Source organism: Colletotrichum acutatum, assembly GCF_030867785.1.
Source record: "Colletotrichum acutatum strain CBS 112980 chromosome Unknown BDZ83scaffold_61, whole genome shotgun sequence".
NCBI classification, from domain to species: Eukaryota; Fungi; Ascomycota; class Sordariomycetes; order Glomerellales; family Glomerellaceae; genus Colletotrichum; species Colletotrichum acutatum.
This window is the reverse complement of record NW_026849055.1, coordinates 148847-176278: the sequence shown is the minus strand read 5'-3', so window position 1 is coordinate 176278 and position 27432 is coordinate 148847. Positions and strand designations below refer to the sequence as shown.

Genomic DNA, 27432 nt, shown 5'->3' with positions numbered 1-27432 from the left:
GTTGGTAGAATCACTGATCTGCCACTTGTAAAGGTGACTTCAGACAGACTTACGTCCTTGCATCCCTCAAACCTTGTTGTGCTCACTACTGTGACCGACCACAAGGCAAGACGCCCTGTCGTTCTTTTTGTTTCCTAGGTTGTCTGTAAGTTGTGGGTGGAAGAGGTGACAGCTGTGTCGAGCACGCTACGCTGCGACCTTGTAGTTGATGACCGTCTTACTTGAACGAACACTCTACCCGGCATGGAAAGTTGATATGACGATGAGTGTATCCATCTACATACTAAATGCGGACAAGAGTTTCTCGAGCTCAACGCATCACATCACTTCCTTCGTAAGCCCCAACGCGGGATGACTTGTTGATGCTGGGAAGTCTAGAACGATTGATACCGACGATCGAGCTTCGGCGCCTTCATGATCTGCGGTATAACAAGGTTTATCACAACGTTGTAATGTCGAGAGATATAGCGCCTAGCGCTGCCGATGATTGTTGCCGACATATTCGCTTCCGATACACTCCAGCCCGGTAGTAGTTATAGATACCGAAGTCTTATTTACCTTACTGAATGGTGTTTAGTACGGAGAAGAGACTCGGCAACTCTGGAGGACATACGCTGGGATGGCCGAGGAGAAGATGGACGAGATCTCACGCCTGAAGGCAAGTCTCGGCGGAGGACGAGCCAGGTGGCACGCTCTACCACCATGTCTCACATCTCTAGGTCGCGGGAGCTGTACATTTAAAGCACTGAGCCCTTCGCGGACACGGCTTTGAAGTTGTCTGCGACCGTTAGTTGATGAGATAGTCCATCCGGGGGCGCGCTCTGTCACTTTTATCATCGTCAGCGACTTTGAAAATCCAATAAAAATTACCCGTAGCTTGAGGAAAAGAGAATTTTTTGTTCGTGCCTGGCCTTTAAGACTTCTGTCTCGTCTTCTCTGGGGTCGCGCACTGCCTGATTCGGTAGCGAAGAGGGAGTCGCGGAGGCTGAAGTCCTCTTGTCTGGCCGGCGTGGACGTAGACAACCCCCCCTTCTCCTTCATCCAGCTTCATATATCTACCTTCAAACCTTCCTCCTCCAGTTCCAATCGCCCGCCTGGGGGGTATTCAAAACCGTATACTCACGAAACCCACAACGAACACCGAAGGCGCAAACGGTCTTTCGCTCTGTGATCGATCTACTGCGTCAAAGTCTTGAAACATCCCGAGAAGAGTTTCACCAAAGCGGCGTACTAGGAGAGATTGATGGCGCATCAAGTCATCCGCGTCTGGCGCCGAACCAAACCGCAACGATCCCAGCCTGTCTTTATATACGCCATTCAGCCCTCCCGCCTCCAGCACTAAGGCTATGCGTAGAGCCTGCGATAGGGGTCCTATCTTCGAACCAGCAGTACTTAAGCTCTGGTTAATGCCGAGTACCCATCCAATGTAGGCTGACCTCTTCGCGCAACACGCAAGACCGAACGAATACAGCAACTCACAGACAGCACTCCTAGTCACCGACGAAGCTGCCTTCAGGGGCCGAGACCGATCACACACTACCTTACCAACAAGAGAACCGACATCCTAAGTAGCCACAATCAAACTCCCATCAAGACTGAAGATACCAAAACTTGAATTCCCGCGCGACGCGGTGCCCCATTGGGACAGTTGGGGGGTTATAAAACCCCCCTATGCTAAAGCTATCTATCTACCCTATCTACCTATCTACGACGGTTAAAGCCCCATTTTGGTGTGTGTTTTGCATGCATCATGACGCCTTCGCTTCCCATTTCAATACCGGCAGGGCCACGTGTTTTTCCTTGCGCACGGGTTCGTGTTGTCCTGTGTTCAAGCCTCCAACCTTTCTCTCCGAGTATTGGTTCACTTCCAAATGTTGCTTTTGTGAAAACACATAATGGCGTCCTCCCAGCAAGCTTTGAAGGCTTGTCCGGTTCCCCAGGCGCTGCGCCCACTTACTGAAAGTTCCCAACTACTTTGACCCTTCCACCACGAGCTACAAAGAAAATAGCCCATGTACCAAAGAAATAAATGAAAGCGTCTCTCGTCTCCAAGCTGCTCTGCCCATAAACACCCCGTCACATGATGCTGGCTCCGTCGGTATGCTGTGTGAAAAAGAAGAAAGACAAACAAACGATCCGTCTCGGCTGCCCCAATCACTTGTGTCGCAGAGAAAAGTTGATTGCCAGGTGTGTTTGTTTCACATCGTAACTCCGTCGCATTCTTTCTTTCGACTTGATCTTCTCTTGCGACCCAATTACAAGCCTGTTTTGCTCTCTTGATATGTTTCTTCCTCTGTCTCTCTGCTCTGCTCTTTCTTCCAAAAAGCATCGTCATTACTCATTTGTAAAGGACGCCTCGGTGGTATTTTCCTCCCCAAGTCATATCATGAAAGATCGCTCAAAATTGGGCCCATTTTCTTCGTGTTCAACGTCGTCTTCATACGCAAACGCTCAAACTGCGTCCACATGTTCTCGTCATGTAGAGTAGTACCTGCGGAGTTCTTCCTGATCCTCGGGCCGCATTTGGTTCACAAAGTCGTTGAACTGAGGAATCATTTCCCGGTACATGGTAATAACCTAGGATACGTCAGTAGGTATCGCTACACGTGGAGGAGGGGTTAGAGATGCTGACCTTCTGGAAGTGCTCGTGCAGTTCGGCCTTGATTGGGTTCCTCAGAGCAATGTCCTTGTACCTTGCAATGGCAACAAAGAGCTGGGGAAGCGCCTTCTCCATAGCCTGAGGGTTCTGCCCAACGACCAGGGTAAAGCCCTTGAAGGCAGTGGCCTTCTCTTCCAGAAACTCGACGTGCTCTATAGCTGAGAGGAAGTCCTCGGCAAAGGTCGGCAGTAGAGGGGCTAGGACTTCAGAGTTGTGAATGCCGAGGCGACCGAGAGCAATGGCTGCGTTCTCGCTGACGGCGTTCTGTACCCCAGGGTTCGAGACGATCTCGACCAAACGCTGCAGGAGTTCGGGAACAAAAGGAGAGATGGCCTTGCTGTTGACCATGACGATCTCGCCAGCAGACCAGCATGCATTGTTAACAACGCTGAAGCCACTGTCAATCTCCTCGTCGAGAATGTTGTCGAGATCCAGCTGCTTCAGCAAGATGGGGAAAATGGAGTTGAGGTGCTTCTCAAGCTGGGGGAAGACGTATTTCGCACAGTCTCCCAGCAGAGCGTAAGCTGATTGCCGAACGTCGTCCTGAGGATCCTCGAGACAGAAACCGAGAAGCTCGAAATATGTTCCCTCTGAGCCCCTGACCAGCTCCTGCTTCTTGTCCTCCTCCAGAGACTGAATAATAGCACTCAACAGGTCGAGACTAGTGACGAGGAAGTCCTTGTCTGGGGAGTCGAGTGTTGGGTTGTTGGTGGCCTGCAGACTTTGCTCGAGGTTCGTGTGGATAATGTTGACGCATCTTACGAAAATGGGCTGCGCGTAGGGGGTGAAGGCAGAGCCCAGCGCCATGGCAACGTAAGAGAGACACTCTAGCAGGGGGAAGAGCTCGCGCGAATCGTCGCTGACCTTTTGGTAGCGTTCAATTAAGGCCGGCATCAGCAGACTCATAGCGTCCGGCTGAGCAATAACGGGTCCAATGTTCTCCGCCAAGGTTTGGACGCAGTCGTACAGAATGTACATGTTTCTGTCCTTGTACCGGGCAAAGCACTGGACGAACTGCTGCAGAATAGGGATGCAGTAGGGCTCGAGGACCTTCCCAGACTTCTCTTCAAGGTTAGCGAAAGCGGATGCCGCAGCTTCCTGGACCTTCTTGTTCTTGTCGAGCATCTTGCGGAGGATGCCTTCCATCATGGGCTCAAAGTAGGTGACCTTTTGGTTCTGGTCGAGGTTCGCAGCCCACTGTGAGTAGCGGCCGAGCGTCCAGCAGGTAATTTGCCGGACAATGGGCTCGTTGTCTCCGAGAAGTGACAGGAGGTAAGGGACGAGCTCCGGCAGGTGGGGAGTAACGGCGTTGATGGTTCCCTCGGCGACTGCGCCGAGAGCGAGGACAGCGGCCTCTCTGTATTGCCACTCCTCGTGCTTCAGATTGCTCGTCAGATACGGCAGAATCGCAGTGAAGACGGGGTCGGAAAAGTCACGCGCAAAGACGTCTAGAGCAGCGGCGGAGCACTTGCGGATGGTCCAGCGTTCGTCGGGGTTCTCATCGCCATCGTCAAGGTCGTCAATCTCACCCTCTTCCAGATCATCATCCATGCTAGCCAGCTTCTCGTAGGCATTTCCGTTCTGGGCGGTGTCGGCTGAGGCCTCGCCACCCTTACCCCTGGCCGCCGACTTCTTGGCGAATTGAGGTTTGATGTCCTCCTCACGGTCTTCTTCTTCCTCGTCGTCTGATGCACCACCGAGAAGGGCAATATCCTCCCCACTGTATACCATGCACTCCAGCAATACGGGGATGATCTTGTCGAGGTAGGGCGTCAGGGAGCGCCACAGGTCCTCATGCTCGCCCACAGCCAGCCAGAATTCAGCGGCTTCGCACGCTAGATCTTCGTCGTCACTTTTCTGCTGGGTGATGATGTAGTCGACAAGGCCGGCAATGTGGGGCTGCAGCTTGTCGGGGCGAGTCTCGACCAGCTGGACGAAGGCATGGCACACCTGGCGGCGCACATCGGGGTGCTGGTCGCCAGCCAGGATGAAGAGGTGGTTCAGGAGGCTGTCAATGTTGTTGAGCATGGCCTGGGACTTGCGCGGGGTGAAGACATTGATGGCAGTGAGGGCCTTTGCGCGGACCTTGGGCAGCTCGCTCTTAGTGGCCTCGATAAACTTGGGAAGCAAAAAGTTCAGGGGGCGTTGACCGTTGTGCTCCCGCTCCAGAACCTTGACGTTGTCCTCGCAAATCTTGGCCATGGCGGACATGGCGCCCTCCTGGCCTTCGTTGGAAACCTGACCATTCTCGTTGGAAATAAGGCTGAGCAGCTGGGGAAGCAATTCAGGCCAGCTCAAGATACCACCTCTCCTGATGATCTCGGTCGCGATGTTGCCGGCGTAGTTGCGGACCTGGGAGTTCTTGTCTTGGATACCGAGGGGAACGGCCATCTTGATGAGGGCCAGGCTGTTCTCGGGGATCTGCTTGTAGCTGGTGCGCACGTTGTTCTTCAGCATAATCGCGGCGGCAGAGCGCACGAGGTGGAAGTCTTGGGCTGAGCATTGTACACCCTGGGGAGGATCAGCGCTGGAGAAGAGGTAGGCGAGGTAGTTGTTGAAGTCGGGAGAGGCCTTGGCCTGCGTGAGCATCTGCGCATCAATGGCGGTTAGCAAGGGTCGCAATGGGCGAAGGGGGCGAATGGTGGGCAACTCACGATCTCTGCCTGCTTCTGCGCATTCTTGTCGAATCCGCTGAGCGAGTCCTTGAGGCAAGCAGCCAGCTGGCTCAAGGACTCTGGGGCCGGCTGCCAGGCCATGACTGGCGCCTTTCTGGGGGTAGTTTGGAAGAAAAGATGTTAGACCAAAACTGGCGACTTGTGAGGTGGTCGAGAATCGGGGGAGGATTCGAGCGACGGAGCGATGGTGTGAGGTCGATCGGTCGGGTGGTTGTCGAGCACGGCGGGAGGGTAGAGAGGGGCAGTCGTTGAAGTTGTTCGGCCAGGGCCACGGTCGGTAGTAAGGGCAGTGGGCGTTGACATTGGCGACTGGCAACACACTGACTGGCGAAATGGTGGGGTCGGCCTGTCAGCTTTTTTTTCGCGATAACTATGGTGCGGCGGAGTAGCGGGTAATAGGTAAGGTACCTCTGCACGAGACCGCCTCCCAAAGGTACCTTGGCCGTGGTATTTCGAGCGGACGGAGAAGGGCAAATGCGACTTGAGAGAAGGTACCTTGGGCAAAGGTGGGATCAGTGAAGGTCCCTGGTCCAAGAAGCACAGAGTCGCAGCGCTAGTGGTCCGTCGTAGCGCATCTGGGCCCGTACCGTGGACGGTACGCCGTAATAAGGTCAGGTAGTCGTAGCGAGGGCACGCCGCACTACAGCTTTCACCTCAGTATTATGTTACCTTGACGCAAAGGTAGCTAAGGTATCTATACAGTAGGTGCGCTGGCCCCCAAATGTCTGCTTTCTGTTGGCGAGACGAGCGGTTGGAGGCGTCTCTTTTCCGTTCGAATGACCTGAGCAGGTGAGGCAGGCAAGGAAAGGTGGTCAGGAGGGGGGAAGAGGCAAAGGCACCTCAGACGCACATGTGCGAGTTACAAGTATGGCGAGTCCTAATTTTAGCCGTGCCGTGTAGTCTTCTCTCTCTGAGGTCTGTCCATCCCAACAGTCGTGGCGATGAATATACAAAAGTTTAATGTGCTGAGCTGTCATCTGTGTATCAATGTCGTGTGAAAGAACATGTGCGTATCAACTGTCTGCCCTCTCCTCTCTAATCACAAGCCTCTCTCCTCGTTGTCTCCAGCATTCGGGCAGATATGTTCGGAATTGCATGTACGGATACCTATTCACCACTCGATGATGAGAAAGCAGGCTGTGACATTCAAGTCCACAACTTGTTCAGTGGGTATGTGAATGGTGTTGGGGTTTGGGGGCAGAAGCGATAGGAATAATCCGATGGGATGCATGGAGGACGTCTAAAATGGCAGGCATTTAGAAAGCGGGAAAACGATACGGTAGGGGACGGGAGTTAGACGGTTGCAAACGGCAGAGGAAATGTGTAAAATGGAAGGTGGCCCGTCCTGCTGGTCGGTCCTTCCGCCGATGTAGGATGTGTGTCGGTCTCACACTCCGTCCAGTCCAGGTCCAGGTCCTTGTGGTCCTTCCACAAGCTGCAGTGCTGCCCACCATGAGGAGAAAAAATCTTGAGCTCATGGAACTGTGGACAAATGGATTCCTGTCTTCCACTCGTAGACTGCAGTACCTTTACTCTATGGCCCGTGCGCTTTCTACCCCTCGTTCCTACTGCGTCGACCGATGGGGCAGGCACGGCAGGCTCTCCCCCACCACGCCATGTCGATAAAGTCTGTCGTTCCTGCCAGGGTTCACTTTTATCTCAGACGGCACGTGGGTCACGCTTGCTCTTGCCATTGTGCCTCAGCGCTGGAATTCGAAAGAAAGTTTTCAACATATTCGATTTGCCGCCTCGCGAGCACAACCAACATCAGTCCAGCATTTGGCGTTGAGTGGAAAGTCATGAAGTAGTAAATCTTCTCAGGGTATAGTCTACGACAACTGACATGGAACACGTAAAAGAAGAGACCTTGACCGACCCCTGCAACTATCAACTAGCCTCTTGAGAACGGGCATTGGCTTGCATCTTTTTCTCTCTCTTCTTGACGTTGCCAAAAATGCGGTGGGACTCCACAAACGTCGCACAGGCCTCAGGAATCATTCTTTGGTGCACACCGCAAGTGACAACATCCTCCTATCGCTAATCGTACACTGTAGACAGTTGCTGTCCCCTAGACAACTCTGGGTCAGTTGAATCCTTAAACAGGGGGAAAGGAGGCGAGGATCAAACCCCGACGGTTCAACCTGAAGCCGCAAGGGGTACTCCCGCCCACTACCCGCCCCCCTCTGGACTGTGGACTTTACAATGGCAACTCTCTCTGCGTCTGGCAAAGGGGTGGGTTGTCGACCCAAAATCCTGAGCCGCACAGGTTCACAGACTTCTTTCCTTCGCGATTCATCACTGCTGAGTCGCCGCCTCTGCAAAGGTCATTGAACTACCAGTCGAGGTCCCCAGGTTCAAGGTATTACGTGCAGATCCTGTGACCCCTGTCAGAGCGCGTCCCGTGCCTCAACTCTACGGGTGTATTCTTCCACAAGAGAAGAAGAGAAAAGGAAAGGCAAGAAAGAAACAAAACAATGAGCCGAACTTCTACCACGAAACAGGACAAAACAATCTTAAATGAGAACCATGTGGCCGAAATCAACGGACGACTACAGCTCAGATTGCTCGGGCACGTCTTAGCCACGTTCTAGACTCGGAGAGCAAACACCTTCCAGAGATTCCAGAAGAAAGTCAGAACGTCGGACCATGAGAACCAGCAATTATGAGATCAGTTTTCAAGAATTTTGTAGGTGCCGGACGCCATGGTCTGAGATGTCGTCTGCCAAACTTCCATCTAGGTCACTTGCATTATTTGCACATGCTGTCATAGCAACCTCGAGCGCAGCCTCGTGTAAAACTTAGAGATGGCGGTCCTTGTTGTCTATGACGTTGGGTCATCATGGTCGTCCCCTGAACATTCGTCGCGCTGTACAGCCTTCTCACCGGTTCGCGATGATGCGCTTCTCCTTCCTCTTCTCCCTCTTGCACACTCAGCCCGGCAACCCCGTATGTGCAGCCGAACGGCCCGAAGCCACATGTGGGACATCGCCCCTCGGTCCGCCGCGTCCAGACCCCGGGGCCTCCTCGTGAGCCCGGCACGCCGCATGTCCAACATCCCCAAGCCCTTGTGTGACTGTCACCCAGTCCGCTTCAGGAAGTCGCAAGCAGCGAGGGCCTCGCCCCGTTCGCTCCCGCTCCCACTCCCTCCAAAGATTGCAGTGGCGGTCGATCAAATGCGGTAAACAAAGGGCGGGAGAATTGGAACTGTGTGACGCAAGTTCCCAGACCAGTACCCCCTTGCACCAGAATATCACTACTGAGAGTTGGGTGTGCGTGTGTTCAAGCACCGTTGACCAAGGGCTCTCCCTTGAGTTTCGCCGTGACGACGTCGACGATGGCCCGGAACGCCTCCATCTCCTCCTCCACCGAGAGACTCATGGCCGCGCCGCCCAGGTTGATGGAGCAGCCGACGTAGACGGGCATGTTGGCTCTCTTGGCTAGCAGCTTGGCCATCCGCGTCGTGAACTCCAGCGTCGACTCTACCGAGTAAATGGCTGTTGAGATGGGCTGAGCCGGCTCAAGTCTCTTTGTTTGTGTGTCAGCTCAAAAAATCTCGTATTGGTAGGTTTGCCAGTCTTTTGGTAGCATGTGGGATGAAAATACGTTTGGTAGTGCGTATACGAACGAGCCAAGTGCCGCTGGCCCCGACTGTTCGTCTTGCGTCACTGAGGTCAGAAAGAGGGTTGCCACCTTGGCCTTGGTGCTCAGGTGAATATGGATGCGGGTGTCGAGGGAGCGAGGCAGCGGAATCGAGAGCTGCGTGACAGTACCCGCAGAAGCCATGTTGCAAGTTTTTGGTGAGATTGGATTCAGCTGGGTAAGAAATGTTGCTTGGAGTTGATCGAGTGAGGTTGGAGATGTAAACGCCATGAAGTGTGGAGTAGAGGGATTCGTGCCGGAAAGTGCATGCGCACTGTATTTGTACTGTGATCTCCAACACCATCATGTAAAACTCTGGATACTCGGGATGTTTACTTCGCAACGCCATGTTGTGCTTCTAAAGGCGTAGAGGACCTCGTTTAAGTACATAATGATATTCTTTCCTAAGGAGGACTAAATGAAACCTGAAATTTTTAGTTCTAGTTGTTATGTATTGAGATCAGACCCGCGATGGGCTGAGAGGTTCCAAGCGTCTCAATCCCGATATGATCAACTTGACATCACCAAACCCTCACATACGACCATACCCATTGGAAAACTCGGGATCCCGTCCGCTCTCCCATAGATAAGCCAATGAGGGCCGGACTAGTAGTTGGGTCGGTGACGACCAGCGAATACCTGGTGTTGTATGTTTTGTTTTGCACTCAGATGGCATCCTGCCCTTGAAGATGTAGGCGAGAACCCAGGGGATCGGCTCACCTCCTCTATCTTTTGCTCTTTTACTCTGCCGACGTCCGAATCTCAGTCTCGTAATCTCTCTTTCCATCAGGTATACATTTTTGTTATCTCTATGTGACTCTTCTCTATGGGGTTTATCAAGGCGCCTTAATGTACACAGCTATAATACAAATATCCTACAAGGGGAACGGGAAAAAACAATCTGAAGACCCGGGCAGCTCGCCTTCTTCTCCTCCACTGCTGTCCTGTTTATAAGTTTTCTCTCATGAGCTTGTTGGCGCTTCCTTTTCAGGCAATACCTCGGTCTCGGGGACAGACGTAATCTCAGGAACAGCTACAACCTCATCCGCGCTCTCCTCTAGCTTGGCAACCGTCGGAGGCAGCTTTGTAAACACCGCAACGAAGCCGCCCCCGACAACTCGCGATCCGACCTTGGGCCGACAAACAATCCCCCTCGCCGCCGTACCGGTCTCACCCCTCTCAATCGCCTTGCGAATATTCACAACCTTGACGTCCCAGTTCCGACCGCCCGTGCCGTCCTGGAACATGTCATCGCCCGATGTCGACGTCTGCAGCTCCACGACACGGTCCTGCACCAGCGGCTGTTCTGTGTCCTTGGCCCAGACGACAAAGTCGAGGATCTGCGTGATAGATGGGAAGAAGATAACGACTTTCCCGTCGGGCTGGAGGGCCTTGACGGCCATTTCGGCGTACTCCTGCGAGGCCGGGAGGTCGAGGATCACGTGCGAGAGGAAAGCCTCGCCTCCGTTCTCGGTGAGGCGCGAGGCGAGGTACGACCGGATCGTGCAGACGTGGAAGTCGACGTCGGAGAGGTACAGGCCCCTCTTGAAGTGCCGAACGAGGCCGTGCGCCATACGGCTCGATGTCGGGTTGACGTCCAACGTGTGCAGGATCGCCCTGCGACTCGCCAGGTGCTCCTTGTACATCGCCGCGAGTTCCGGATCTTCGATGTCGAGGGCGTGTGGTACTGCCTTGTGCACTTCCTTCTCCCCCTCCTCCTCCGCAGCCTCATCCGACGCGACCTCCTTCCGAAGGGTGTTCCTCGCGTACGGTGCTGTGCAAAGTGCGTCACGGAGGCGCGGCGGCAAGGGCGGGTTCGCGCCGTGGATCGCGCGCGCGAGGTGCAGCGTCAGCGCGCCCATGCCCGTGCCGGCCTCGAAGATCTCGACGGGCGGGCCGGCGTCAAAGTCCGGGTCCTCACCGGGCACGGGAAGATTCAGGTCGAGGAAGGACACGATGAGGTTGGCGTCTTGGGGATAGATCTAGCCCGAGAGTTGCCGCATGGCGCGTTTCAGTCTTTGTCGACCAACTTTTCTTGTTTTCTCAATAGTTCAGGTCCTGGGAAGAAGTCGTTTCATACCGGTGTCGCCACGCGCGGGGAGTTGGCGACGTATTGCCCGAGCGACGCCTCGAGGAGTCGCACATTGCGGCCGCCGCTGTCCTTGATCGAATCGAGAAAGGACTTGCCGATGATGTCGGAGGCGTTTACCTTGCTACCGTAGGAAAGCTTGATCGCCGCGTCCGGTCGGAGAGGAGGCGAGAGGTGGAATTTGGGCTCTTTGGTCCCTCGTTGGCGTAGGATTACTACATCGTGCTCTACGGAGAGGGTTAGTTGATGCACCTAGGATGAAGTAAAGATGGGGTTTGGTTGGAAACGCACCTCTGATAGCGTGGCTAGAGCTGTAGGCGCGGCACAACGACGATTTGGTTCGCCTGAAAAGACTCAATGGCACGCGTCTCGGTAGCATTGTGATAAAGATGCTTTCCGCGATCTTCTTATTGTCGGAGCGAGCTTGCAGGGATTCTGGGAAACTCCTGCATCAAATTTGCATTGATGAATATAGTCTTCTTGTCGCATAGAGTGGGGCGTATATCTATGTAGCCGTATCTCAATTCAACCTCACTCAACCTCCAGGTATGAGCACCCCAATTATCCATCGCCCTGAATTGAAATCACCGTAGCCACTGGCTCTGGAAATGTATGGCATTTGTGGATTTTGAGTCACTGTTTTGCCCATATATAGCGAGAATAACAGCCCTTTCCGTGACGACATTCATGTTCGTTCTCAAAGTTTGGCCCAAGGTTCGGGTTCCTACGGCAGAGATATCTCACGTTCCCTCTCGGCGTCTGCAGCGTCCTATGTCCCAGTTCCTCTTCCTCCCGCCTTTTCTATCGGAATATCAGTCTGTATATTACTAAAAACAACATTTCCAAGCTCTGCGCCTTCCACGGAGGCTGAGCAGCCCCTCACATCAGTCCAAATATCTCAGCCTCGGGAGTGCAACATCCCCTTCTCTGGGCCCACTGGCTATGTGAAGATGAGCGCTGTTATAGCTAGTACAGAGAACCAGATGTATAGTATTGTCTATCGCCGGTACCCAGAATTGAAGTTGAAAACATGAATCAAATCATAGGCCAAACTCTATCATCGAGGTGTCCGCAAGGCAATCGGAGATGCGAGGGATGGTAGCTCGTTAACCTTTTAGATGTGCGTATCATTCGACCCCTTCAGCCAAAGGCAAGATGCCAAACGGAGATATCCCCCTGCTGTCTTTATATAATCATGTTTCTCCCCAATAGTCGGGTTTTTTTTTCCTATAGCACTCCAATTCTCCTACTTCTCATCTAATCCCTTTTCTCGTCTTCACTCAATCCTTCCAACCTCCTTTCTCGTATTTACCGTACAATACTCCTACGACGCCATCTACCAGTCAAATTCATCACGATGGCCACCCAATCCAACGACCGCATCGACTTCACAATGGGCAATCTCCAAAATGCTCTGGCATACACCCCGCGGCCCTCGGGAGACTTTCCGTCTCCCAGGGCTGCGGAAGCGACAGATTGGCTGGCCCACATTCTCTCCGAGAATGAGTCGGGCCACTTCATGAGCCAGGCAACGCGAGCCCGCGCTGAGCGGCTTCACCACCTCTGTTCCGAGTCCGTCTACTCGCCTCTGTCAGATCTGACGGGCCCTGCCCTGGACGCAGTGAAACACGGCCGCCATGAGACTGAGTCCCTCATCCGCATTGATGGACGCCATAAAGCAGCGGGCCTGAAGTGGGAGTGCATGGCCAAGGACTACATCGTCAAGCGTTACGCCCCATACTCCCAGGAGATCGAGAAAAAGCGTCGGAAGATGGAGAGTCAGACATGGAGACAACTCTTCAACGGCCACAAATCAACCGGCCCCATCATCAAGTGTCCCTACGAGACCTCGGCCGTCTTCGCCGTCATGGATTGGGTCGATATTGACCGCATCCTCGACTTCGAGACGCGCGAGAACTCACGATGGACCGAGTACCCGGGCATCTCAGCTTTCGTCGACTTCTCGACGAAGATCCCGGGGAGACAGCCCCCGTTGAAGTTGACCAGCTACGTGGAAAACGTAGCCAAGACGCATGGCGACTTGAACTGGAGGAAGGTGCGGAAGTTTATCAAGATGTACGTCGCGGAGCAATATCCAGCGTCTCCCAACTTGTACACGGAGACCGATTGGTTCGAAAACCGGTTGTTGTTTTCCGATGTTCCCGACACGGGATACGAGATCCAGAACAAGACTTCGAGCCCATCGAGCGGCATGTTCGAGACCTCTGAAGAGGTCCAATGGCAGAGACGCTTCGACGAGGACTCCCGAGCTCTGTCGGAATGGACTCCGAAGTGCTGCTCTGACTACAAGGTTCTGGCGATTCGGGCGATGTCTGCGTTTCAGGCTTGACTCAATTCGCTAAAGACGTCAACATTAGGCATGGTCTCTGTTTTTATGGTTTGTTCGGTGGAAAATTTCGAAGACGATAGCCAACCACGAGTTGTGTTGGTATTGTTCGGGTCATCTTCAAAGCCTCCACTTGAATAATCTGTCAATGAGAGGGCTTATTGTAATCTAGTTTCCCTACGTCGTTACTGTTAATATAGTTGCCTTCGCAAACACTGATCGTACTCCTGGCCGCCATTTTCGAACTCCAACGAGCAGTCAGCCTTACTTCCAATGTGTTGTGTTGACAGGTCGCCCTCACATTTCCGGCCTCTGATTTGACGGCCTGGCAGCTTATTATCAACTTTCCCTTACACATGTGTGTTTCTATCTTTGTCTTGAAACGAGATGAAGCGCATTACTTACACGAGATACTGTAGGATATGTCGAAGGGCTTGAGTTCATCTCGCAAAGTTCCGCATCACATGGAACGCACTCTTCAAAATTTATCTTGTTCATCCTGACGGTATATGCGTTATGTATTTCGAAGTACCAATAGACATATGCTGCAGCTTCGAAATTTGGAAGGGACGATGCCAAAGAAAGAAGTCTTGTGGTCAGGTGACTGCAGACCGTAATGAGGACTGGGCTCCTTCCTCTGATGTCTTCTCACCACCGAAGTAGTAAAATCGCTTGAATTTCTTTTTATACCTCCAAACTGATGCGCCACACTTTTTTACCCTCTCAATCTGTCATTCGGCCCCCTCGGCTCCTCTTCGCTCCTCCCTGAATCAACAAAATTCGATATTTGAAGATCGACGCCAAGACTTCGTTCAAAAATGACGGACATACGTACTTTAACGAACGACCGAGCGCTACAAAATTACCTACTTCTCAGCCACTTGTCGAGTGGTTTGATGTATCGACAAGAGCCGGCCAACATACGCGGGCTAACCTCCCTAACCGTGATCATCAAGATGATCAACTCCTGTCTTTCATTGGAAGCAAGAACCGCCGACAACCCCATGAGACAGCTGGAGGAGAAGAACTCACTGATGCGCCACGCATGGCTGGACTTCAGTTTTGAAGAAGGCGAGGAGGAATATGTCAGAGCTGCGGTCAAGATTCTTGAGGCTTTGTCGTTGGGTAATGGACCATCATTCGCGGAACTAGTCTCATCAGACTCCTTGTACTCTACGCTCTGGGCCAGACCTGAGCATTGTTTCTGCTTCGATCCCATCTCCTCCAACTCGGCATCATTGAGCCATGGGAATTCTATGAGCGGCACGTTCACCGTCATACGACCGGGTGCTTCAGCCCCTTTCAATCTCGGAGCCCTGATTGATCAGGAACTCGACAGAGTAATTGGGAAAGACAATCGATACCGCAGCAATCCGGAATTTCTCCGCCTGGAGTATTCCTCTGCCTACGGCCAACGGGCTGCGTCTGACGGGTTGCACATCTTTAGCATCAGAGACAGATGCCTTATCACCAAAAGTCACAGTGATATGGATGACCGCGGTCGGGTCACATATATACGAGCAGCAGTCCGACTGCAACAGAGTGGAATGGACGGATTGGATCAGATTAAATTTTTCACTCAACATGAAGACTTTCTTTGGGACCGGTTTGGAAATCCAGGGGACACATGGTTCCTGCTTTACTGGAAGACCAAGCCGGGATATCGAGTTGGTGGACCGTCAGCAGAGCTGGCCGACTCGAGAATCGAGGAGAATAGTAAGGGCACTCAAGATGAGTCTCGGTTCGTGCCGCCCCGATAAGAAGCAGAAAGGCGATCCGCTAACCATGCAATAGTCATATAAACGACTCTTCGATGAGAGCTGAACATGAGAGCGCCCTGAAGACAAAGAACAGCACAAGCTTTGCTGTTCCACACCAGAGCTCGTCGAATCAGGGCCATCAAATCTTCTCACCTCGTCGTCCGCTGTCGGGCTGGGCACCTCCGAAGCGGACCCCCGACCCTGTCGCCCACATACCCATGACAGGAAACGATCTCTCCAGCGCGACGAAAGAAACGCCAACGTCATCTGCGGGCACTGCTCAGCTCTCGGCCATGGCTTGATCGATTGCATTTGGCCAGGCCCATTCGGCGACATTGACGGATGCCCCATCTGCAACACAACAGAGCATCGCCTTGGCAATTGCGAGGCCTTCAAGAAAAATAGATACAAGTTCCCGCGGCTGGAATTACTTCGTCATGTCCTGATTGCTCGACGCGCAAACAAACCACCGATCCTGACCAGGGTTGCCTGGGTCGATCTTGCTGACCCCCGTGGGAACCGTCATGAGAGAATATACATGCAGAATCCAGTGGGTTATCCCTGGACGAAATCTTTTGCCATGGAGGTCTGGAAGAACACATTCAAAGACGTCAATAAGCAGTTTTGGCTCACGTACGACTACTCCAAGGATTCTGGAAACCAGAGTAGCCTGGAGGTGGACCCAGCGACTAGGGATTGGGAAACCATCTCGCAGAATAGAGACTTGATCTGGGAAGACCAAAGGCAGCATGGATGGAACGTCATGGATGGAAGATGGGGGGATTTCGGCTTCTGAGAGTCTGGAGGAATTGGACTTCGAGTCACAGAAGGTGGGGTCATGAAGTGTTGGGACGCACCAAATTTGCTTTTGTGAAGTTTTGGCAAGATGAGAAATGGCTTGGAATGGAACTTTGTGAGGAGTATAATGATTAAGTCCCTTTTGTAGAAAACATATTTGCAACCTGCGTCAACAGCCCATACTCCTGCGATGCAATCGTCCATGTGCGGACGTGAATAGTCTTCGATCAATTTGACTTCATCCATGAGAGTTTCTGGTAATTGGGATGTGATATGAAGAAGGACTACCACGGTGACCAGCCATCTTGGCTATTGCGATGATCTTCCGTCAAATGTCTTATATTCGAGATGATTCGAGATCGTACGGAGGCCAGCGATATCTAGCAATGAGTACCATCACCGCACAGTCTCATCCACCAAATTATAGATGAATAACTGCGCGACGATGGAAGCACTTATGATGGAAAAACTCACGAGCGTCTAAATCATATCGAGTAACAAGGAGCTGGGTGGCAGAGGCATTGGAAGGCAGACATCGCCCCAATCTCCCACACAGTGACAGACTCACATGATCAAGTTTGCATAGTTTCAGCTACGGTTCATGGGGGTATCCTCATTCAGTTACTACCCTTGGACAAGATACCACTGCGTCCATCCACCATGGCCGCAACCAGATTAGGAACAAAGTCGATCCATTTCATCCTCCATCCTTCTTCCTGACGTCGCCTAAACCCATCCATCTCAATGAAGATCCAGAGCCAACCAACAACACCACATCAAATCCATCCAGTGTTGCTTGCTTGCCTGATCTCTCTCCAACATTAGGATCAATTTAGTAATAGCCCATGCCAGGTCCCGGCTGCGCTCCAGGATGATGATGATGATGCTGAGGCGCAGGGTAGAAGTGTCCAGCGGTACCTCCGTGGACGACCGGCTGGCCCATTCCTCCTCCTCCTCCCATCATACAGGGTCCCTGCGAATGCATCGGGACGAAGGATCCAGGACCGTGGTTGCCGGTAGAGCAACCACCACCACCCTGGGCAGTAGGAGGAGGACCACCGGGCGCCGCCATACAGGCCGCCGGCATGTGCGCCTGCTCTCGGATGAGGTAGGTCCCAGCGGCGGCGGGGGGAACCGACATCGGGCGGGCAGCGATCGGGGCAGCGGCGGCGGCAGCAGCCGGAGCGACGTCCTGGGCGCGGGGACGCTTGTGCTCGTACTTCTTGAAGTAGAAGGCATACTGCTTATCCATCAAACCGCGGTCGAAGAAGCGGATCTGGCCGTACGTGTAGTCGAACACGTACTTGCGCTCCTCGTGGCTGTGGGCCTTGTCTGCGAAGAAATTCCAATGTCAGCAACGGGTTTTCTCTCCACTTCAACAACCAGTCCTCTCCCCCGTAAATCAGTAGGTGGACCTACCCATAAGCTTCCACAAGCCCTCAAGCTTGAGCCAGTCGCTCGCCTCGAGACTGATGCGGACTTTGCCCTGGCCCGCAAAGTGGCGGTAGACGTGCTCCTTGGCCTCCTGCGCCTTGTCGTAGAGCAGGGCGACGGTCGCGTCGGGCCATTTGGCCACAATGTCAGCGAGGACGCGGTCCTCGAGAATGTCGTACTCGCCAGGTCCCAGGCCCCATCTGGACAGAATCTCGTCCCGCTGTCCCTCTCTCATCCACGTCTGGAGGTTTCTGTCGAGGTCTCCCATGGAGACCCAGGGCTCGGGGGCGGGGGCGGGGACGGGGGAGTGAAGACGTCCGAGGGCGTAATCGTCACGAGCTGACCAGGGTTCGGGAATGCGATGGGTTCGATCCTGCTGGACACGTCCGCGTCCACGGCCACCGCGACCGCGCTGGTCTCGGCCGTTGGCTTGAGCCTTTTTGCCGGTGGGCTGCTCTGATTTGACTCTACCCATCGTTGCTGAGTGTGGATGGGCAGGTAAGTATGGCGGTGTTGAGGGGTGGAAGTGAAAGGTGAGTTGATCTGGAAAGAGCCAGATTAAACAACTTGTCTGATGGTGAAAGAGGGCTGCATATGTGTTCCATTACGGGGAAGTAGGGTGAAAACAATTGGGTTGTCGAGCCGACCCTGGAGGAAGGGTGAAATAGCAGCTCTCGCCGCCTGGGTCGCTCACCGATGTCGAGGCTAAAAGGACTCGGATAGATGATAGGTCGACAGCCTGTATATAGTCAACAAAGCTATGATAGTGATTTGCTATGTAGCACTAGATAGGGCCTGGGAACAGGCGTGGGCGCGGAGGGTGGCAGACAGAGCCTCAATCAACCTCGAGAGGATGATACTGATCCGGGGCGAATTGAACATTTGCTCACAAAGGCGACGGTGCCCACCGAATGTCTGCCGTCAATCAGCTTTGTCAGTACAAACTTGTTTTCGCGGAATAATCTGGGGGTGGGACATAAAGCAAACCAAACCAAACGAACCGAATCAAAGAAATGGCCAAGTCGGCTTCCAGGCCAGGCACAAGTTGTGTTCGGTGGCTTCTTTTCCTATCACGGTCCGTAGATATCTTTCCAGATTGAACCCAAACGTAATCTCGCTTCTATTCATGGTATCATTGACACGTTTAACCGATCATCTCTTCGTCGTCGTCACCGCCGCCACCCATCTTCCGTCTCAACCTCACGGCGTCCTCATCTCTCTTCCTCCGTTCGAGGCCCTCCTTGATCCAGGCATCGTATGCCGCATCGCCGCCCTCAACCTTCTGCGCAACAACGCCTTTCAGGACTTCGCCAGCGAAGCCAACGAAGTTGTGTCGACGCAGGGCATTCTCGAACCTCCAGTTGCGACGCTTCTCGTTCTCTCGCTCCAGGGTCTCGGAATCGCCAATCTCTTTAGCCGCGATCCTCGGGTCGCGCACCATGGCCAGCACGTTGAACCGAATCTCAGAGCTGGCGTACGTAAGCATGCGATCCTGCAGAACCTGCGTCACCTTGGCCGGAAATTCTTCAGTCGTGCAGGCGCCGTGCGAGATAGGCGCAGGCTGCAGTCCATCCAGCTCGTACAGCTTGCCGTTGATGGGCGTGTAAGCGATGAAGTGGAAGGCATCCTCAGCCTCGCCCGTCTTCTGCGTCTCGTCGACAAAGGGACTGCTCTTGGCGAAGCTGTTGTGTACATCGCGGATGAGCTCAGAGTTGCTGAGCGCCTCACCGCGGAACTCAGGAGGCAGGACCATGGTGAATTCACGGAATTCGCCAAGCTTCTCGCCAATCTCCACCTCGTTGGTCTTGTTTAGAACGACGCTCAGCAGCGCTTGCGTGCCGCAGGCATTCTGGATGGTCTGCTGAGCGAAGAAGAGGCTCTCGGCGGCATCGCGGTCGTAGGAGTCTGCTGGCCGCGCGGGCAGGCCTTCGGAAGGGTAGCGGAAGAGGAAGATGATGCCGTAGATTGGCTGCAACGGCGCTAGCTCATCAGGAGAGAGCGTGAGCAGCTCTTCGAACTGAACACCCTTGACACCGAGGTTCTCGAGCAGGTAGGTGAAGACGCCCTGGGCGGTTAGTTTGGCGCTATTTCAATTCGGTGGAGTCACGTACTGCATCGGACTCGACTGCAACAGTTAGCAAAGACAATTGGCTGAAGCTGCTTTCGGGGGCTGCATACTGGTATTCCATCCACCACTCATCTTGGAGGCGGAGGAGGGGTATTTACTTGTGAATGTGGTGGGTATTGGTCGCGGAGTTGTTTGAGTGTTCTGAAAGACGCCTTAGTTGCCTGAGTGGTTCGCGTCACAGTCAAATGGGATTTCGCACTCGGTCTGGAATTGGTAAGCTGGAGATTGAAGCTTCAATGTTTGCAGACGAAGCGCTGGACCGTTGACGCAAGGTCGGAGCTGTGGTGGGGCACGGTGGAACGGGACCAGGGTCAAAGATTCGCCGGGGCACCCGACTCTCCAAGCTTAATGTACCTTATCGCTTACTCACAGACCACCAATGTCACCATCATGGCAAAGGAATTAATTCAAAGCTGGTGTCTCATTGCTATCTACAATCATTGACAGCTGATTCAAGTGATATAGCCAGTAGACCTGGCACAATATTCTTGCAAGAAGATCGCCTCCCCGGTAACAGAAATGAAGAATCTAACCCTAGACCAAGTACTTTTCTTTAGTGCACGGAACGTGGCGTGACCGCACGCTGTGGGATCGTCACCATGTGAACACCGTCCTCCTTTTGGTCCGATGAACCCATGCGCGAACCCGGAGCGTATGAGCTGTCGTGGTCATCCTGCATGTTGAACTGGCGCTTGCTGTCGTTGTCGCCGTTGCTGAAGCAGCTGTTGCGGACAGCGCGCACAAACCAAGGCTTCTTGCCAGAGCCTCTCCAGGACCAGTATTCCTTCGCATCGTACTCGCGGGGCTCGATTCTACCCCCAGACAGCCAAACAGTCAAGGCGATCAGGCCGTTAAGAACAGTGTACACGAAAACGCCCCTGGGATGGTCAGCCATAGTAAAAGGGTTGTCATGAGAAGAACTTACGCAATAAGGCCGTAAGCGACGCTGTAAGAGAAGGGAATGAAAGTCATTACGACAAAGGATGGGAGAACATCGCCGATGTAGCGCCAGTTGATCTGGGTAATTTGACGAATCATCATACAGCCGACCTGCGTCAGTTAGACCGGAACACCTCTCGAGACCTTTGGGACCTTTTGGAACTTACCAGAACGAGCGTGCAACCGGTTGCCCAAGGCGGGATAGACGCAAAGATGGGAGCAAAGAAGATGGAGACGAGGAAGCAAAGACCGGTAGTCATGGAAGTCAGTCCGGTGCGGCCACCTTCTGCAATACCCGCGCCACTCTCGATGAAGGCAGTGACTGGGGAACAACCGAACAGTGAGCCAATGGAGATGCATGCCGCGTCGCAGCAATAGGCAATGGTAGAACGAGGGAAGTCGCCATCCTTGGGGTCGACAACGCCGCAAAAGCGGACCATTGAGTACAGCGTAGCCGTGGCGTCAATGATGTCGACGTAGAGGAAGGTGAAGAGAGCCAGGGCGAATTGAGATCCGTTCTTCGTCACATCCCAGTCCAGGGCGTTGAGGGTGTGCTCGATTGGATGGAACGTGACGACGTTTTTGAAGAAGTTGAAGCGATTCTCGCCCTCCTCGTTGTAAGGGAAGTAGGTGATGGATGTGTTGCGTCTAAAATGGTCAGCAAATTCGCGTCACGGAGTGCGGATGACTTACGGCCAGGACAAGATGGACACCAGGGCAATACCCATGATGAGGGCATACTTGACCCGGAATGACATCAGATACGCCGTGACAAGGCCGCCAGCGAAGATTGCCGTCCACATCTTGGGGCTCGACATGATACCTCCAGCACACATCTGGGTGTCCGGGTCGATCATCTCAACAGGGCATCCCGCGATGGCGAGCGGAGTAGATTTCCAGCCTCCAGTAATGGCACCGATTCCGGCCGAATAAGAAAGTCCAATCTCCGTCAAGAAGAAGCCGATACCGACGCCGGTTGCCGTCTTGATAGTGGCGGGGATGAGCTTGACAAGCCACTGACGCATTCCGGTAAGAGCAAGGACGATGAAGATGAGCCCCTCCACAAAGACTGCTGTCAAGGCGACGCGGTAGGGAATGTTGCCCGAACCGTTGGGTCCGACGACCTGGAAAGCGAAGTATGCGTTGAGGCCCATGCCGGGGCTGTACTTTCTGTCAGTATGGGCCAAATTTGGATACGAGGCAAACACTTACGCAAGGGCCACTGGCAGATTGGTGAAGAAACCGAAGATGAAGCTAGCGAGGCCGGCAATGGCAGCAGTCGCAGTGATCAGGTCAAGTCGAACATCTGGCAAGGTTAGCCGGGCTCATGGCGTGATCTCGGCCGACTTACTCTCTTTGCAGGCCTTGTAGCTGTCGATATTGTCGCAGTCGGCTCTGTTTACCAAGTCGCACTCACAAGTGCCACCTGTCTGCGAGAGAATGATGGCCTAGTTCGATCAGCACATGACTCTCACAATCGATCCAAGATATATACTCACATTGACAGCGATGATGTACGCCATGGTTGCAAAGGTGGTCACTCCCGCGCGAATCTCCCTAAAGAATGATGTATCGGGAATCTCCTTAGGCTATCCGGGGTTAGAGAATTCGGCAACAGAGGCAGGGGGAGAAAACATACATGGCCGCTTCCCTCGAGTCTGAAGATCCGTCCAAAGGTGGACGTGGAGATTCGCTTGTCGCAGCGATCGACAGCTTTCCACATAGCATGGAATTTGCGGCCGATGACGGATCGACGAACGGACGACTCGACGGGTTCCAAACGCTCCATGTTGGAGTGAGTCGACACGTTGCTCATAGCGAGCGATGGAGGAAGGAGAGTCGGTGGACGAGCGTCCAGGCGACTCGGAAAGGTAGGTGGTAGTGAGTGTGGTAGGGAGCCCGAGTGGTGAGGAGGCTGTGGTACAGGACTCAGTACAAAGGAAGAAGGTTGAGATGTCTCAGAGTGCTGTACGAGGCGAGGCGGGACGTGGTTGGCACACAATCCGCGAGGAGGCAGGAGGAAAAAGAAGGAGGAAAGCCGCAGGAAAACCTGGAAGTGAGGTCCGGCGGGTGTTGGAACCGAGATGGGAAGGATTGAGTGGAAGAAAGGAATGCAAAGTGAGGTGACGAGAATTGAGGTAAATCCAGTATTCGGAACTTGGAAGAGGTGGTACCCGGGACGGCCTGGCAACGAGACCAAATCCTGCGGGAAGGATCGATAAAAGAGCTGTCTTGGAAAAAGAGAAGAAAGGGAAGGCAGGTGCACCGTTGGAGAAGAAAGTGAAGGTGCGTTAATGGTCAATAGAATGCCTAGAGAAGGGAAGAACCTGGAAGTGGAAGGGGCGAAAGTGGCAGGATCAATTATATCCTTGCTCGCTCCTGCCCATGTCTACTGCACACCTGCACACCTGCAAACGACCTCATCGTACCTACCTTACCGGACTCACCTACCTCAAGCTTGCTCAAGCCTAAGGTACACACATCTCCTGCATCTCCTGGACGACATCCAATGTCTCTTCTTCCCCTCTCTTCCGAGAAGGATACCTTTCCTCACCGAGTTGACCCTGCTTTAGTCTGCCACTTTCTGAGGTACGCCAGTGAAAGAGGGTGTACCAGTCTTTCTTTTCCTCAGCAAAACCTATACTGCGCCAATGCCGCGTGGAGGTGGGGAACGTCTTGCGGGAAGTCCACATTGCGGACTAAGCCTCCAGACCTGAGTATGAGAGAAGTTCCAGGCCGCCACTAATAGGCGCAGCTTGTCTCTTCCACGTTGACGCGAGGCGCTAGCCTCATGGGAGATCTACACTCGCCGGCCGGGACGTGGAGGTGCTCATGCCAATCTGCCATCAAAGGACATTGCCAGAGAGCTCCTCCTAAACCGGCCATCTCTCGACGCCACGAATGTTCAAAAGGCTTGAGTCCCCAAAGCTGAACGACGACGCTTTTTTCAACGATAAACGCCTTGTCCATTGATTCACCACAAGGCCTCGCCGACGGGCTGTGAGCCGGCCCTCATCATCGATGCCTACGCGCCAAACTTTCAAGCCACGACTGATATCGAGTCTACGCTCTCGTACGAGTTGATAGGCTTTCAGAAGGTGAAAGATACTATCCATCACGTTAGCTTGAGCCTCTCAAGAAACGAACTTCATCTGTGCGCAACGCCTCACGAATCTACGACCCAGCTGTCAGGTTAGGCGCGCCTTAGCCTTGTTCGTCAATCGCTCGGACTGCCGAAGAACCACGCCATCGTCCGAACGAAGCACTGAAATCGCCTGCTTCCTGACCTTATCGTCGATGTTGGACGTCGTCGCGATAGCTTCATCATCGGAAACCGCCCAATCGGCCTTGAAATCAAGCCCTCCATCGCCCAAGCCTGTCCAGAAACGTTCGCCATCGTAGCTCTGTCCCCTATAATCGATCAAGCCGCAGCCAATGGCCTATCCGACTATTCCTTTCTTCATCTGGCCGCTCAGCTTTGCCGTCTTTCCAGATAATAAACCAATAACAACGGGAAACCCAACCATGAGCCAATTTCTTGCCTGCAGGCGGCCGCTGCAGTGCATACCTTGGCAAGCGAGACATGTCTCGAAGTTCCTTGATAGGACCGCCAAGGTCGGTGACCGGTACTTTGCATCATATGCGGGAAATTCGTCCTTGTACCGAAATTGAGCTTGTGACAATGTTCTGCTCTCGCATCAGCCCCTGCTGACCATTGCTTAGCTATCACCTGTTTGCTCTTTTGCGGCTAACCTTGCGTGTGCTACAGCCGTCATCAGTCTGACTTGAGGGCCTCTTCACTGGCCAGTGCTCCAGAAGACTCAGACATACGCACGTCGTACCTTGCCTACGCATCATGCACTGCTACAAAAGGCCGCTCTTTTCCTCGCTCGCTCGCTTCTTGATCGTCCAGCACTACGGAGAGTTTAACGTCGGTCCTGGGCCACGCCCGAAGCGTCGTGGCCAAAATGTCAAACCACGTGGGAGAGGTGCTCCGTGCTTGTTGGGCTGGAGCTATCGTGATTCGATCTTCCTCCGGTCTCCATGGATAGACCGTTAGGAGATGTTGGGACATGTTTGTGGTCAAGCCCGTTGGCAATTTCGAGTTGGTCGCAGGTGATGGTTGGCAAACCGGACCTTTGGGGGGTAAGGTATGCCGCATCTAGCAAGGGCTCAAGAGTCAAGACAGTCTTCTCAATGGCACAAACGGGAAGTGGATGGACTACAAAGGCCCTCCGACTCTGGCCGGAATTGAGTTGGGACCTGCTTGAGACCTCGTTGGATTGGGTCTTTGTTGGAATAAGAAAAGGGAAAATATGTTTGCTTTCCATTGTCGTTGGTTGGCAAACTCGCTTAAAGTGGCCAAGTGAGCCGCGAAAAGGATGGTGGAGGGTGGCACGGATCGCTCCGCGGCGCACCTGGGCGTGTTGGGCTTGGCCGGACGATGCCATCGCTGAGCCGTGAGTGGTCCCTGGGCCACTAAGGTGCCTTAGGTTACCATCTAAGTAACTAAAGTACTGCGGTAAGGAAGGCTTGCCAGCAGTTACGGCCGCCAGGACGTGCCCCGCAGACTGCAAAGTCCCCTGACACGGGCCCCCTAGCGGCACCGCTGCAGTGGGAAGCTGGAACCTGACCACTCACGAACCACTTTGTCCCCCAAGACGGTTTAGATCTCGCAATCCTCAGGGGTGGCCCTGCCCCGGATTGCCGTCTCCCTGCAGATCCACCCGCGCCCTGAGTCCAATCTGTGATCCCGACTCTTTCACCTTGCAGACGACATCCCAGTGGCCCTCGTCCCCTGCTTTGCACTCCATCTCACTCTTAACCTTTAGGTTCAGTCTTGCGAGCCTTCCAACGCCAACACCAAACATCGGACTACGATGCCACCGCCATGGCTTTGTAGCTAGCCACTTATCAGCCCCTGCTCAAGTGTTGACGTTTGCCCAGACCAGTGGCCCCCTGGACCCCTTCACATACACACATCCACGACGCCTCATCATCGTCTGCACTCTGCTCCCAACAAGCGGTCTGCCGGTCCGAGTCTCTGGAATCCGCTTCGAGCGGGTACTGTGTAGGCTGCAATGCCACCATATCGCCCGGATCGTCCGTTTCTCGCCGGGATCATGGACATCCCCGGACGACATGGACGGATACCTCCCGTAAGACGGTCTGCCGGGACCTACAGAGCTACCAGACTGCACAGTTGACAGCTGAAGACGACACTACCGCGTGTGTCATGGACTCATGGAGAGATTCTGTACGACGGCTTCCCCGCCGGTCTTGCCGCTACGCTGCGGATCGAGAGGGGCACCGCCTTGAGTCGAGAAGGCAGCTTGCAGCTGTCTTCAATGGTGCGAGGGCACTTTGCAAGAACGGAAGCAAACACGGCCCCGATGCTTCCCCATCGCATGGCTAGCACACTTTCGTCCAGCATGAATGGTATGCACCAGGCAATTTGGATTCCAAAGATACGGCTAGCTCCCACAAAGACGCAGCTCGACGCGCGAACTTGTCGATAGTCCACAGCCCCCAAAGATAGCAATGTGTTTTGCCATGTGGCCGACAACGTAAGCTTCGCACCGTCCCTTTCGCTGAAAGCTTCCATAGGCGCCGTCTTTGAGTGTTTGAGGCAGGGGCAGCAATGCAGGACACAATGAGCACGTCCTCGTCTCCCTGCCCTTTTGCGTTCCATACGAGCCAAAAATGAGGGTCGCAACGTGCCAGGAGTCGAGGGAGGCCGGGCAAGGGAATTCTGCTGTTTGACAATGCGAAACCCGTTGACGGTTCGGAACGGTTCGTGAAGAAGGGCATTCATCTCAATATTTCCTCCACCAATGTGGCACGGCGCGTTGCGTCCCGTTGACGTTGGCTTCCACAAGTCGCCGCTGCTGTGCTTGGTGCAACTGGCAGTTCGAGCGTACAGTCACCTCTTGTCTGTGGGCGAGGGCAAAGTTGACGATGCCGGCTGGGACGCCCTTGTCTGGTGGTGGTGGAATAAGCAACGCGGCAGCAAGACGGATTGAGACAATGAAAAACACTTGCCGATCAATGTCCAATGATTCTAAACCAGCACGACCAGATGGATGGGGGGCCCAGGGCCACGACCGGCAGGACGCCACAAAATCTCAGATGACTGCATGGGCTATCGGCGAGATTGAGAGGGGAGCCAAGGCCAAGGTGGTTCAAAAAAAGCCGGCTGTGTTAGTCCCAATTCGATATATGGACAAGCCGGGGAGCACAAATTCATACTGGAGCTGGATCGACCGCCGACTCGGCTTGCTAACCAACCTGCTTGCCCAAGAGTATCAACTGGTGTCCTGATCCTATCCATGACACGGTACATAATCAGACGGACACGCACGATCACACACTGTCGAACCTGGTTCCTGTTGGAAGAGAGAAATCAATTACCAATTTGTACAAATACAAATCTCTCGGAACGGGCCACTCACTCTCCTCTGACGCACTCTTCCCGCTCTTGTATCATTTTTTCCATTCTTCATCAAGTATCGAGAAGCTGGCCCGTTTGTGGGTTGCGCATTTCATACTTTCAAATCCATAGGTTGTTGCCGTCGGCCGCACCGGATCTCGACCTGGAGTTGTCATCCCTCACGTTGCATTTCGCATCTGCGGCGCGTATCGAATCTCCTGCAGCTGCCGCACAAGCACGACGACAACCGGAAGCGACGCTCGCACACGTCAACTGTCAACTGCCATCTATCTGCAGCTTCGCATACCACACCTTTGCGTCCACGTCTACGTCCTCGTCCTCGCCTTCCCTCGGTCCTTCCTTCCCCCGGCCTCTATTCTATACCTGACGTCTCCTGCCTTCCCAATTGATACAGGTTTCGCGTGGTTCTCCTGATACACTAGCGTACTTCTCAATCAGAACTGCACCTGCCTTCTGCCACATCGTGACTGCCCTTTTCTTCTCCGGCCATCTTTCCTGGGCTTTAGTCAACCA

General features: G+C 53.7%; 9 protein-coding genes across 9 annotated transcripts; 2 read left to right on the top strand and 7 right to left on the bottom strand.

Annotated features, from left to right (window-relative positions):
- Window positions 1-2185: 2185 nt before the first annotated feature.
- On the bottom strand, window positions 2186-5704 carry BDZ83DRAFT_384128 (armadillo-type protein). The gene is made up of 3 exons (XM_060502731.1): window positions 5314-5704; window positions 2633-5248; window positions 2186-2577 (listed from the first exon to the last, which is right to left on the bottom strand). The coding sequence occupies exons 1-3, from the start codon at window positions 5413-5415 to the stop codon at window positions 2476-2478; spliced, it is 2820 nt and encodes a 939-aa protein (XP_060363812.1). The 5' UTR covers window positions 5416-5704; the 3' UTR covers window positions 2186-2475.
- Window positions 5705-6199: 495 nt separating this feature from the next.
- Window positions 6200-6893, bottom strand: BDZ83DRAFT_625555 (uncharacterized protein). The gene has a single exon (XM_060508498.1). It carries the CDS (start codon window positions 6810-6812, stop codon window positions 6591-6593), a length of 222 nt encoding a protein of 73 aa, XP_060363811.1. The 5' UTR covers window positions 6813-6893; the 3' UTR covers window positions 6200-6590.
- A 1720-nt stretch (window positions 6894-8613) lies between these two features.
- BDZ83DRAFT_720461 (uncharacterized protein) lies at window positions 8614-9117 on the bottom strand (the record flags this gene model as incomplete). The annotated part of the gene is made up of 2 exons (XM_060512276.1): window positions 8614-8859; window positions 8938-9117. The coding sequence occupies 2 exons, from the start codon at window positions 9115-9117 to the stop codon at window positions 8614-8616; spliced, it is 426 nt and encodes a 141-aa protein (XP_060363810.1).
- Window positions 9118-9579: 462 nt separating this feature from the next.
- BDZ83DRAFT_720460 (adenine-N(1)--methyltransferase) lies at window positions 9580-11441 on the bottom strand (the record flags this gene model as incomplete). Its single annotated transcript, XM_060512275.1, has 4 exons — window positions 9580-9612; window positions 9972-10955; window positions 11054-11289; window positions 11354-11441. 4 exons carry the CDS (start codon window positions 11439-11441, stop codon window positions 9580-9582), a joined length of 1341 nt encoding a protein of 446 aa, XP_060363809.1.
- A 978-nt stretch (window positions 11442-12419) lies between these two features.
- BDZ83DRAFT_652820 (uncharacterized protein) lies at window positions 12420-13412 on the top strand (the record flags this gene model as incomplete). The annotated part of the gene is made up of 1 exon (XM_060510558.1): window positions 12420-13412. The coding sequence occupies one exon, from the start codon at window positions 12420-12422 to the stop codon at window positions 13410-13412; it is 993 nt and encodes a 330-aa protein (XP_060363808.1).
- A 953-nt stretch (window positions 13413-14365) lies between these two features.
- BDZ83DRAFT_793385 (uncharacterized protein) lies at window positions 14366-15471 on the top strand (the record flags this gene model as incomplete). Its single annotated transcript, XM_060515778.1, has 2 exons — window positions 14366-15150; window positions 15204-15471. 2 exons carry the CDS (start codon window positions 14366-14368, stop codon window positions 15469-15471), a joined length of 1053 nt encoding a protein of 350 aa, XP_060363807.1.
- Window positions 15472-16743: 1272 nt separating this feature from the next.
- On the bottom strand, window positions 16744-18094 carry BDZ83DRAFT_384058 (uncharacterized protein). Its single transcript, XM_060502730.1, has 2 exons — window positions 17387-18094; window positions 16744-17299 (listed from the first exon to the last, which is right to left on the bottom strand). The coding sequence occupies exons 1-2, from the start codon at window positions 17874-17876 to the stop codon at window positions 16800-16802; spliced, it is 990 nt and encodes a 329-aa protein (XP_060363806.1). The 5' UTR covers window positions 17877-18094; the 3' UTR covers window positions 16744-16799.
- Window positions 18095-18545: 451 nt separating this feature from the next.
- BDZ83DRAFT_720458 (ubiquitin carboxyl-terminal hydrolase, family 1) lies at window positions 18546-19921 on the bottom strand (the record flags this gene model as incomplete). The annotated part of the gene is made up of 2 exons (XM_060512274.1): window positions 18546-19485; window positions 19896-19921. The coding sequence occupies 2 exons, from the start codon at window positions 19919-19921 to the stop codon at window positions 18546-18548; spliced, it is 966 nt and encodes a 321-aa protein (XP_060363805.1).
- Window positions 19922-20082: 161 nt separating this feature from the next.
- Window positions 20083-22284, bottom strand: BDZ83DRAFT_580194 (permease; the record flags this gene model as incomplete). Its single annotated transcript, XM_060505326.1, has 8 exons — window positions 20083-20407; window positions 20455-20579; window positions 20636-21116; window positions 21162-21629; window positions 21681-21774; window positions 21820-21916; window positions 21968-22057; window positions 22108-22284. The coding sequence occupies 8 exons, from the start codon at window positions 22282-22284 to the stop codon at window positions 20083-20085; spliced, it is 1857 nt and encodes a 618-aa protein (XP_060363804.1).
- Window positions 22285-27432: the final 5148 nt, after the last annotated feature.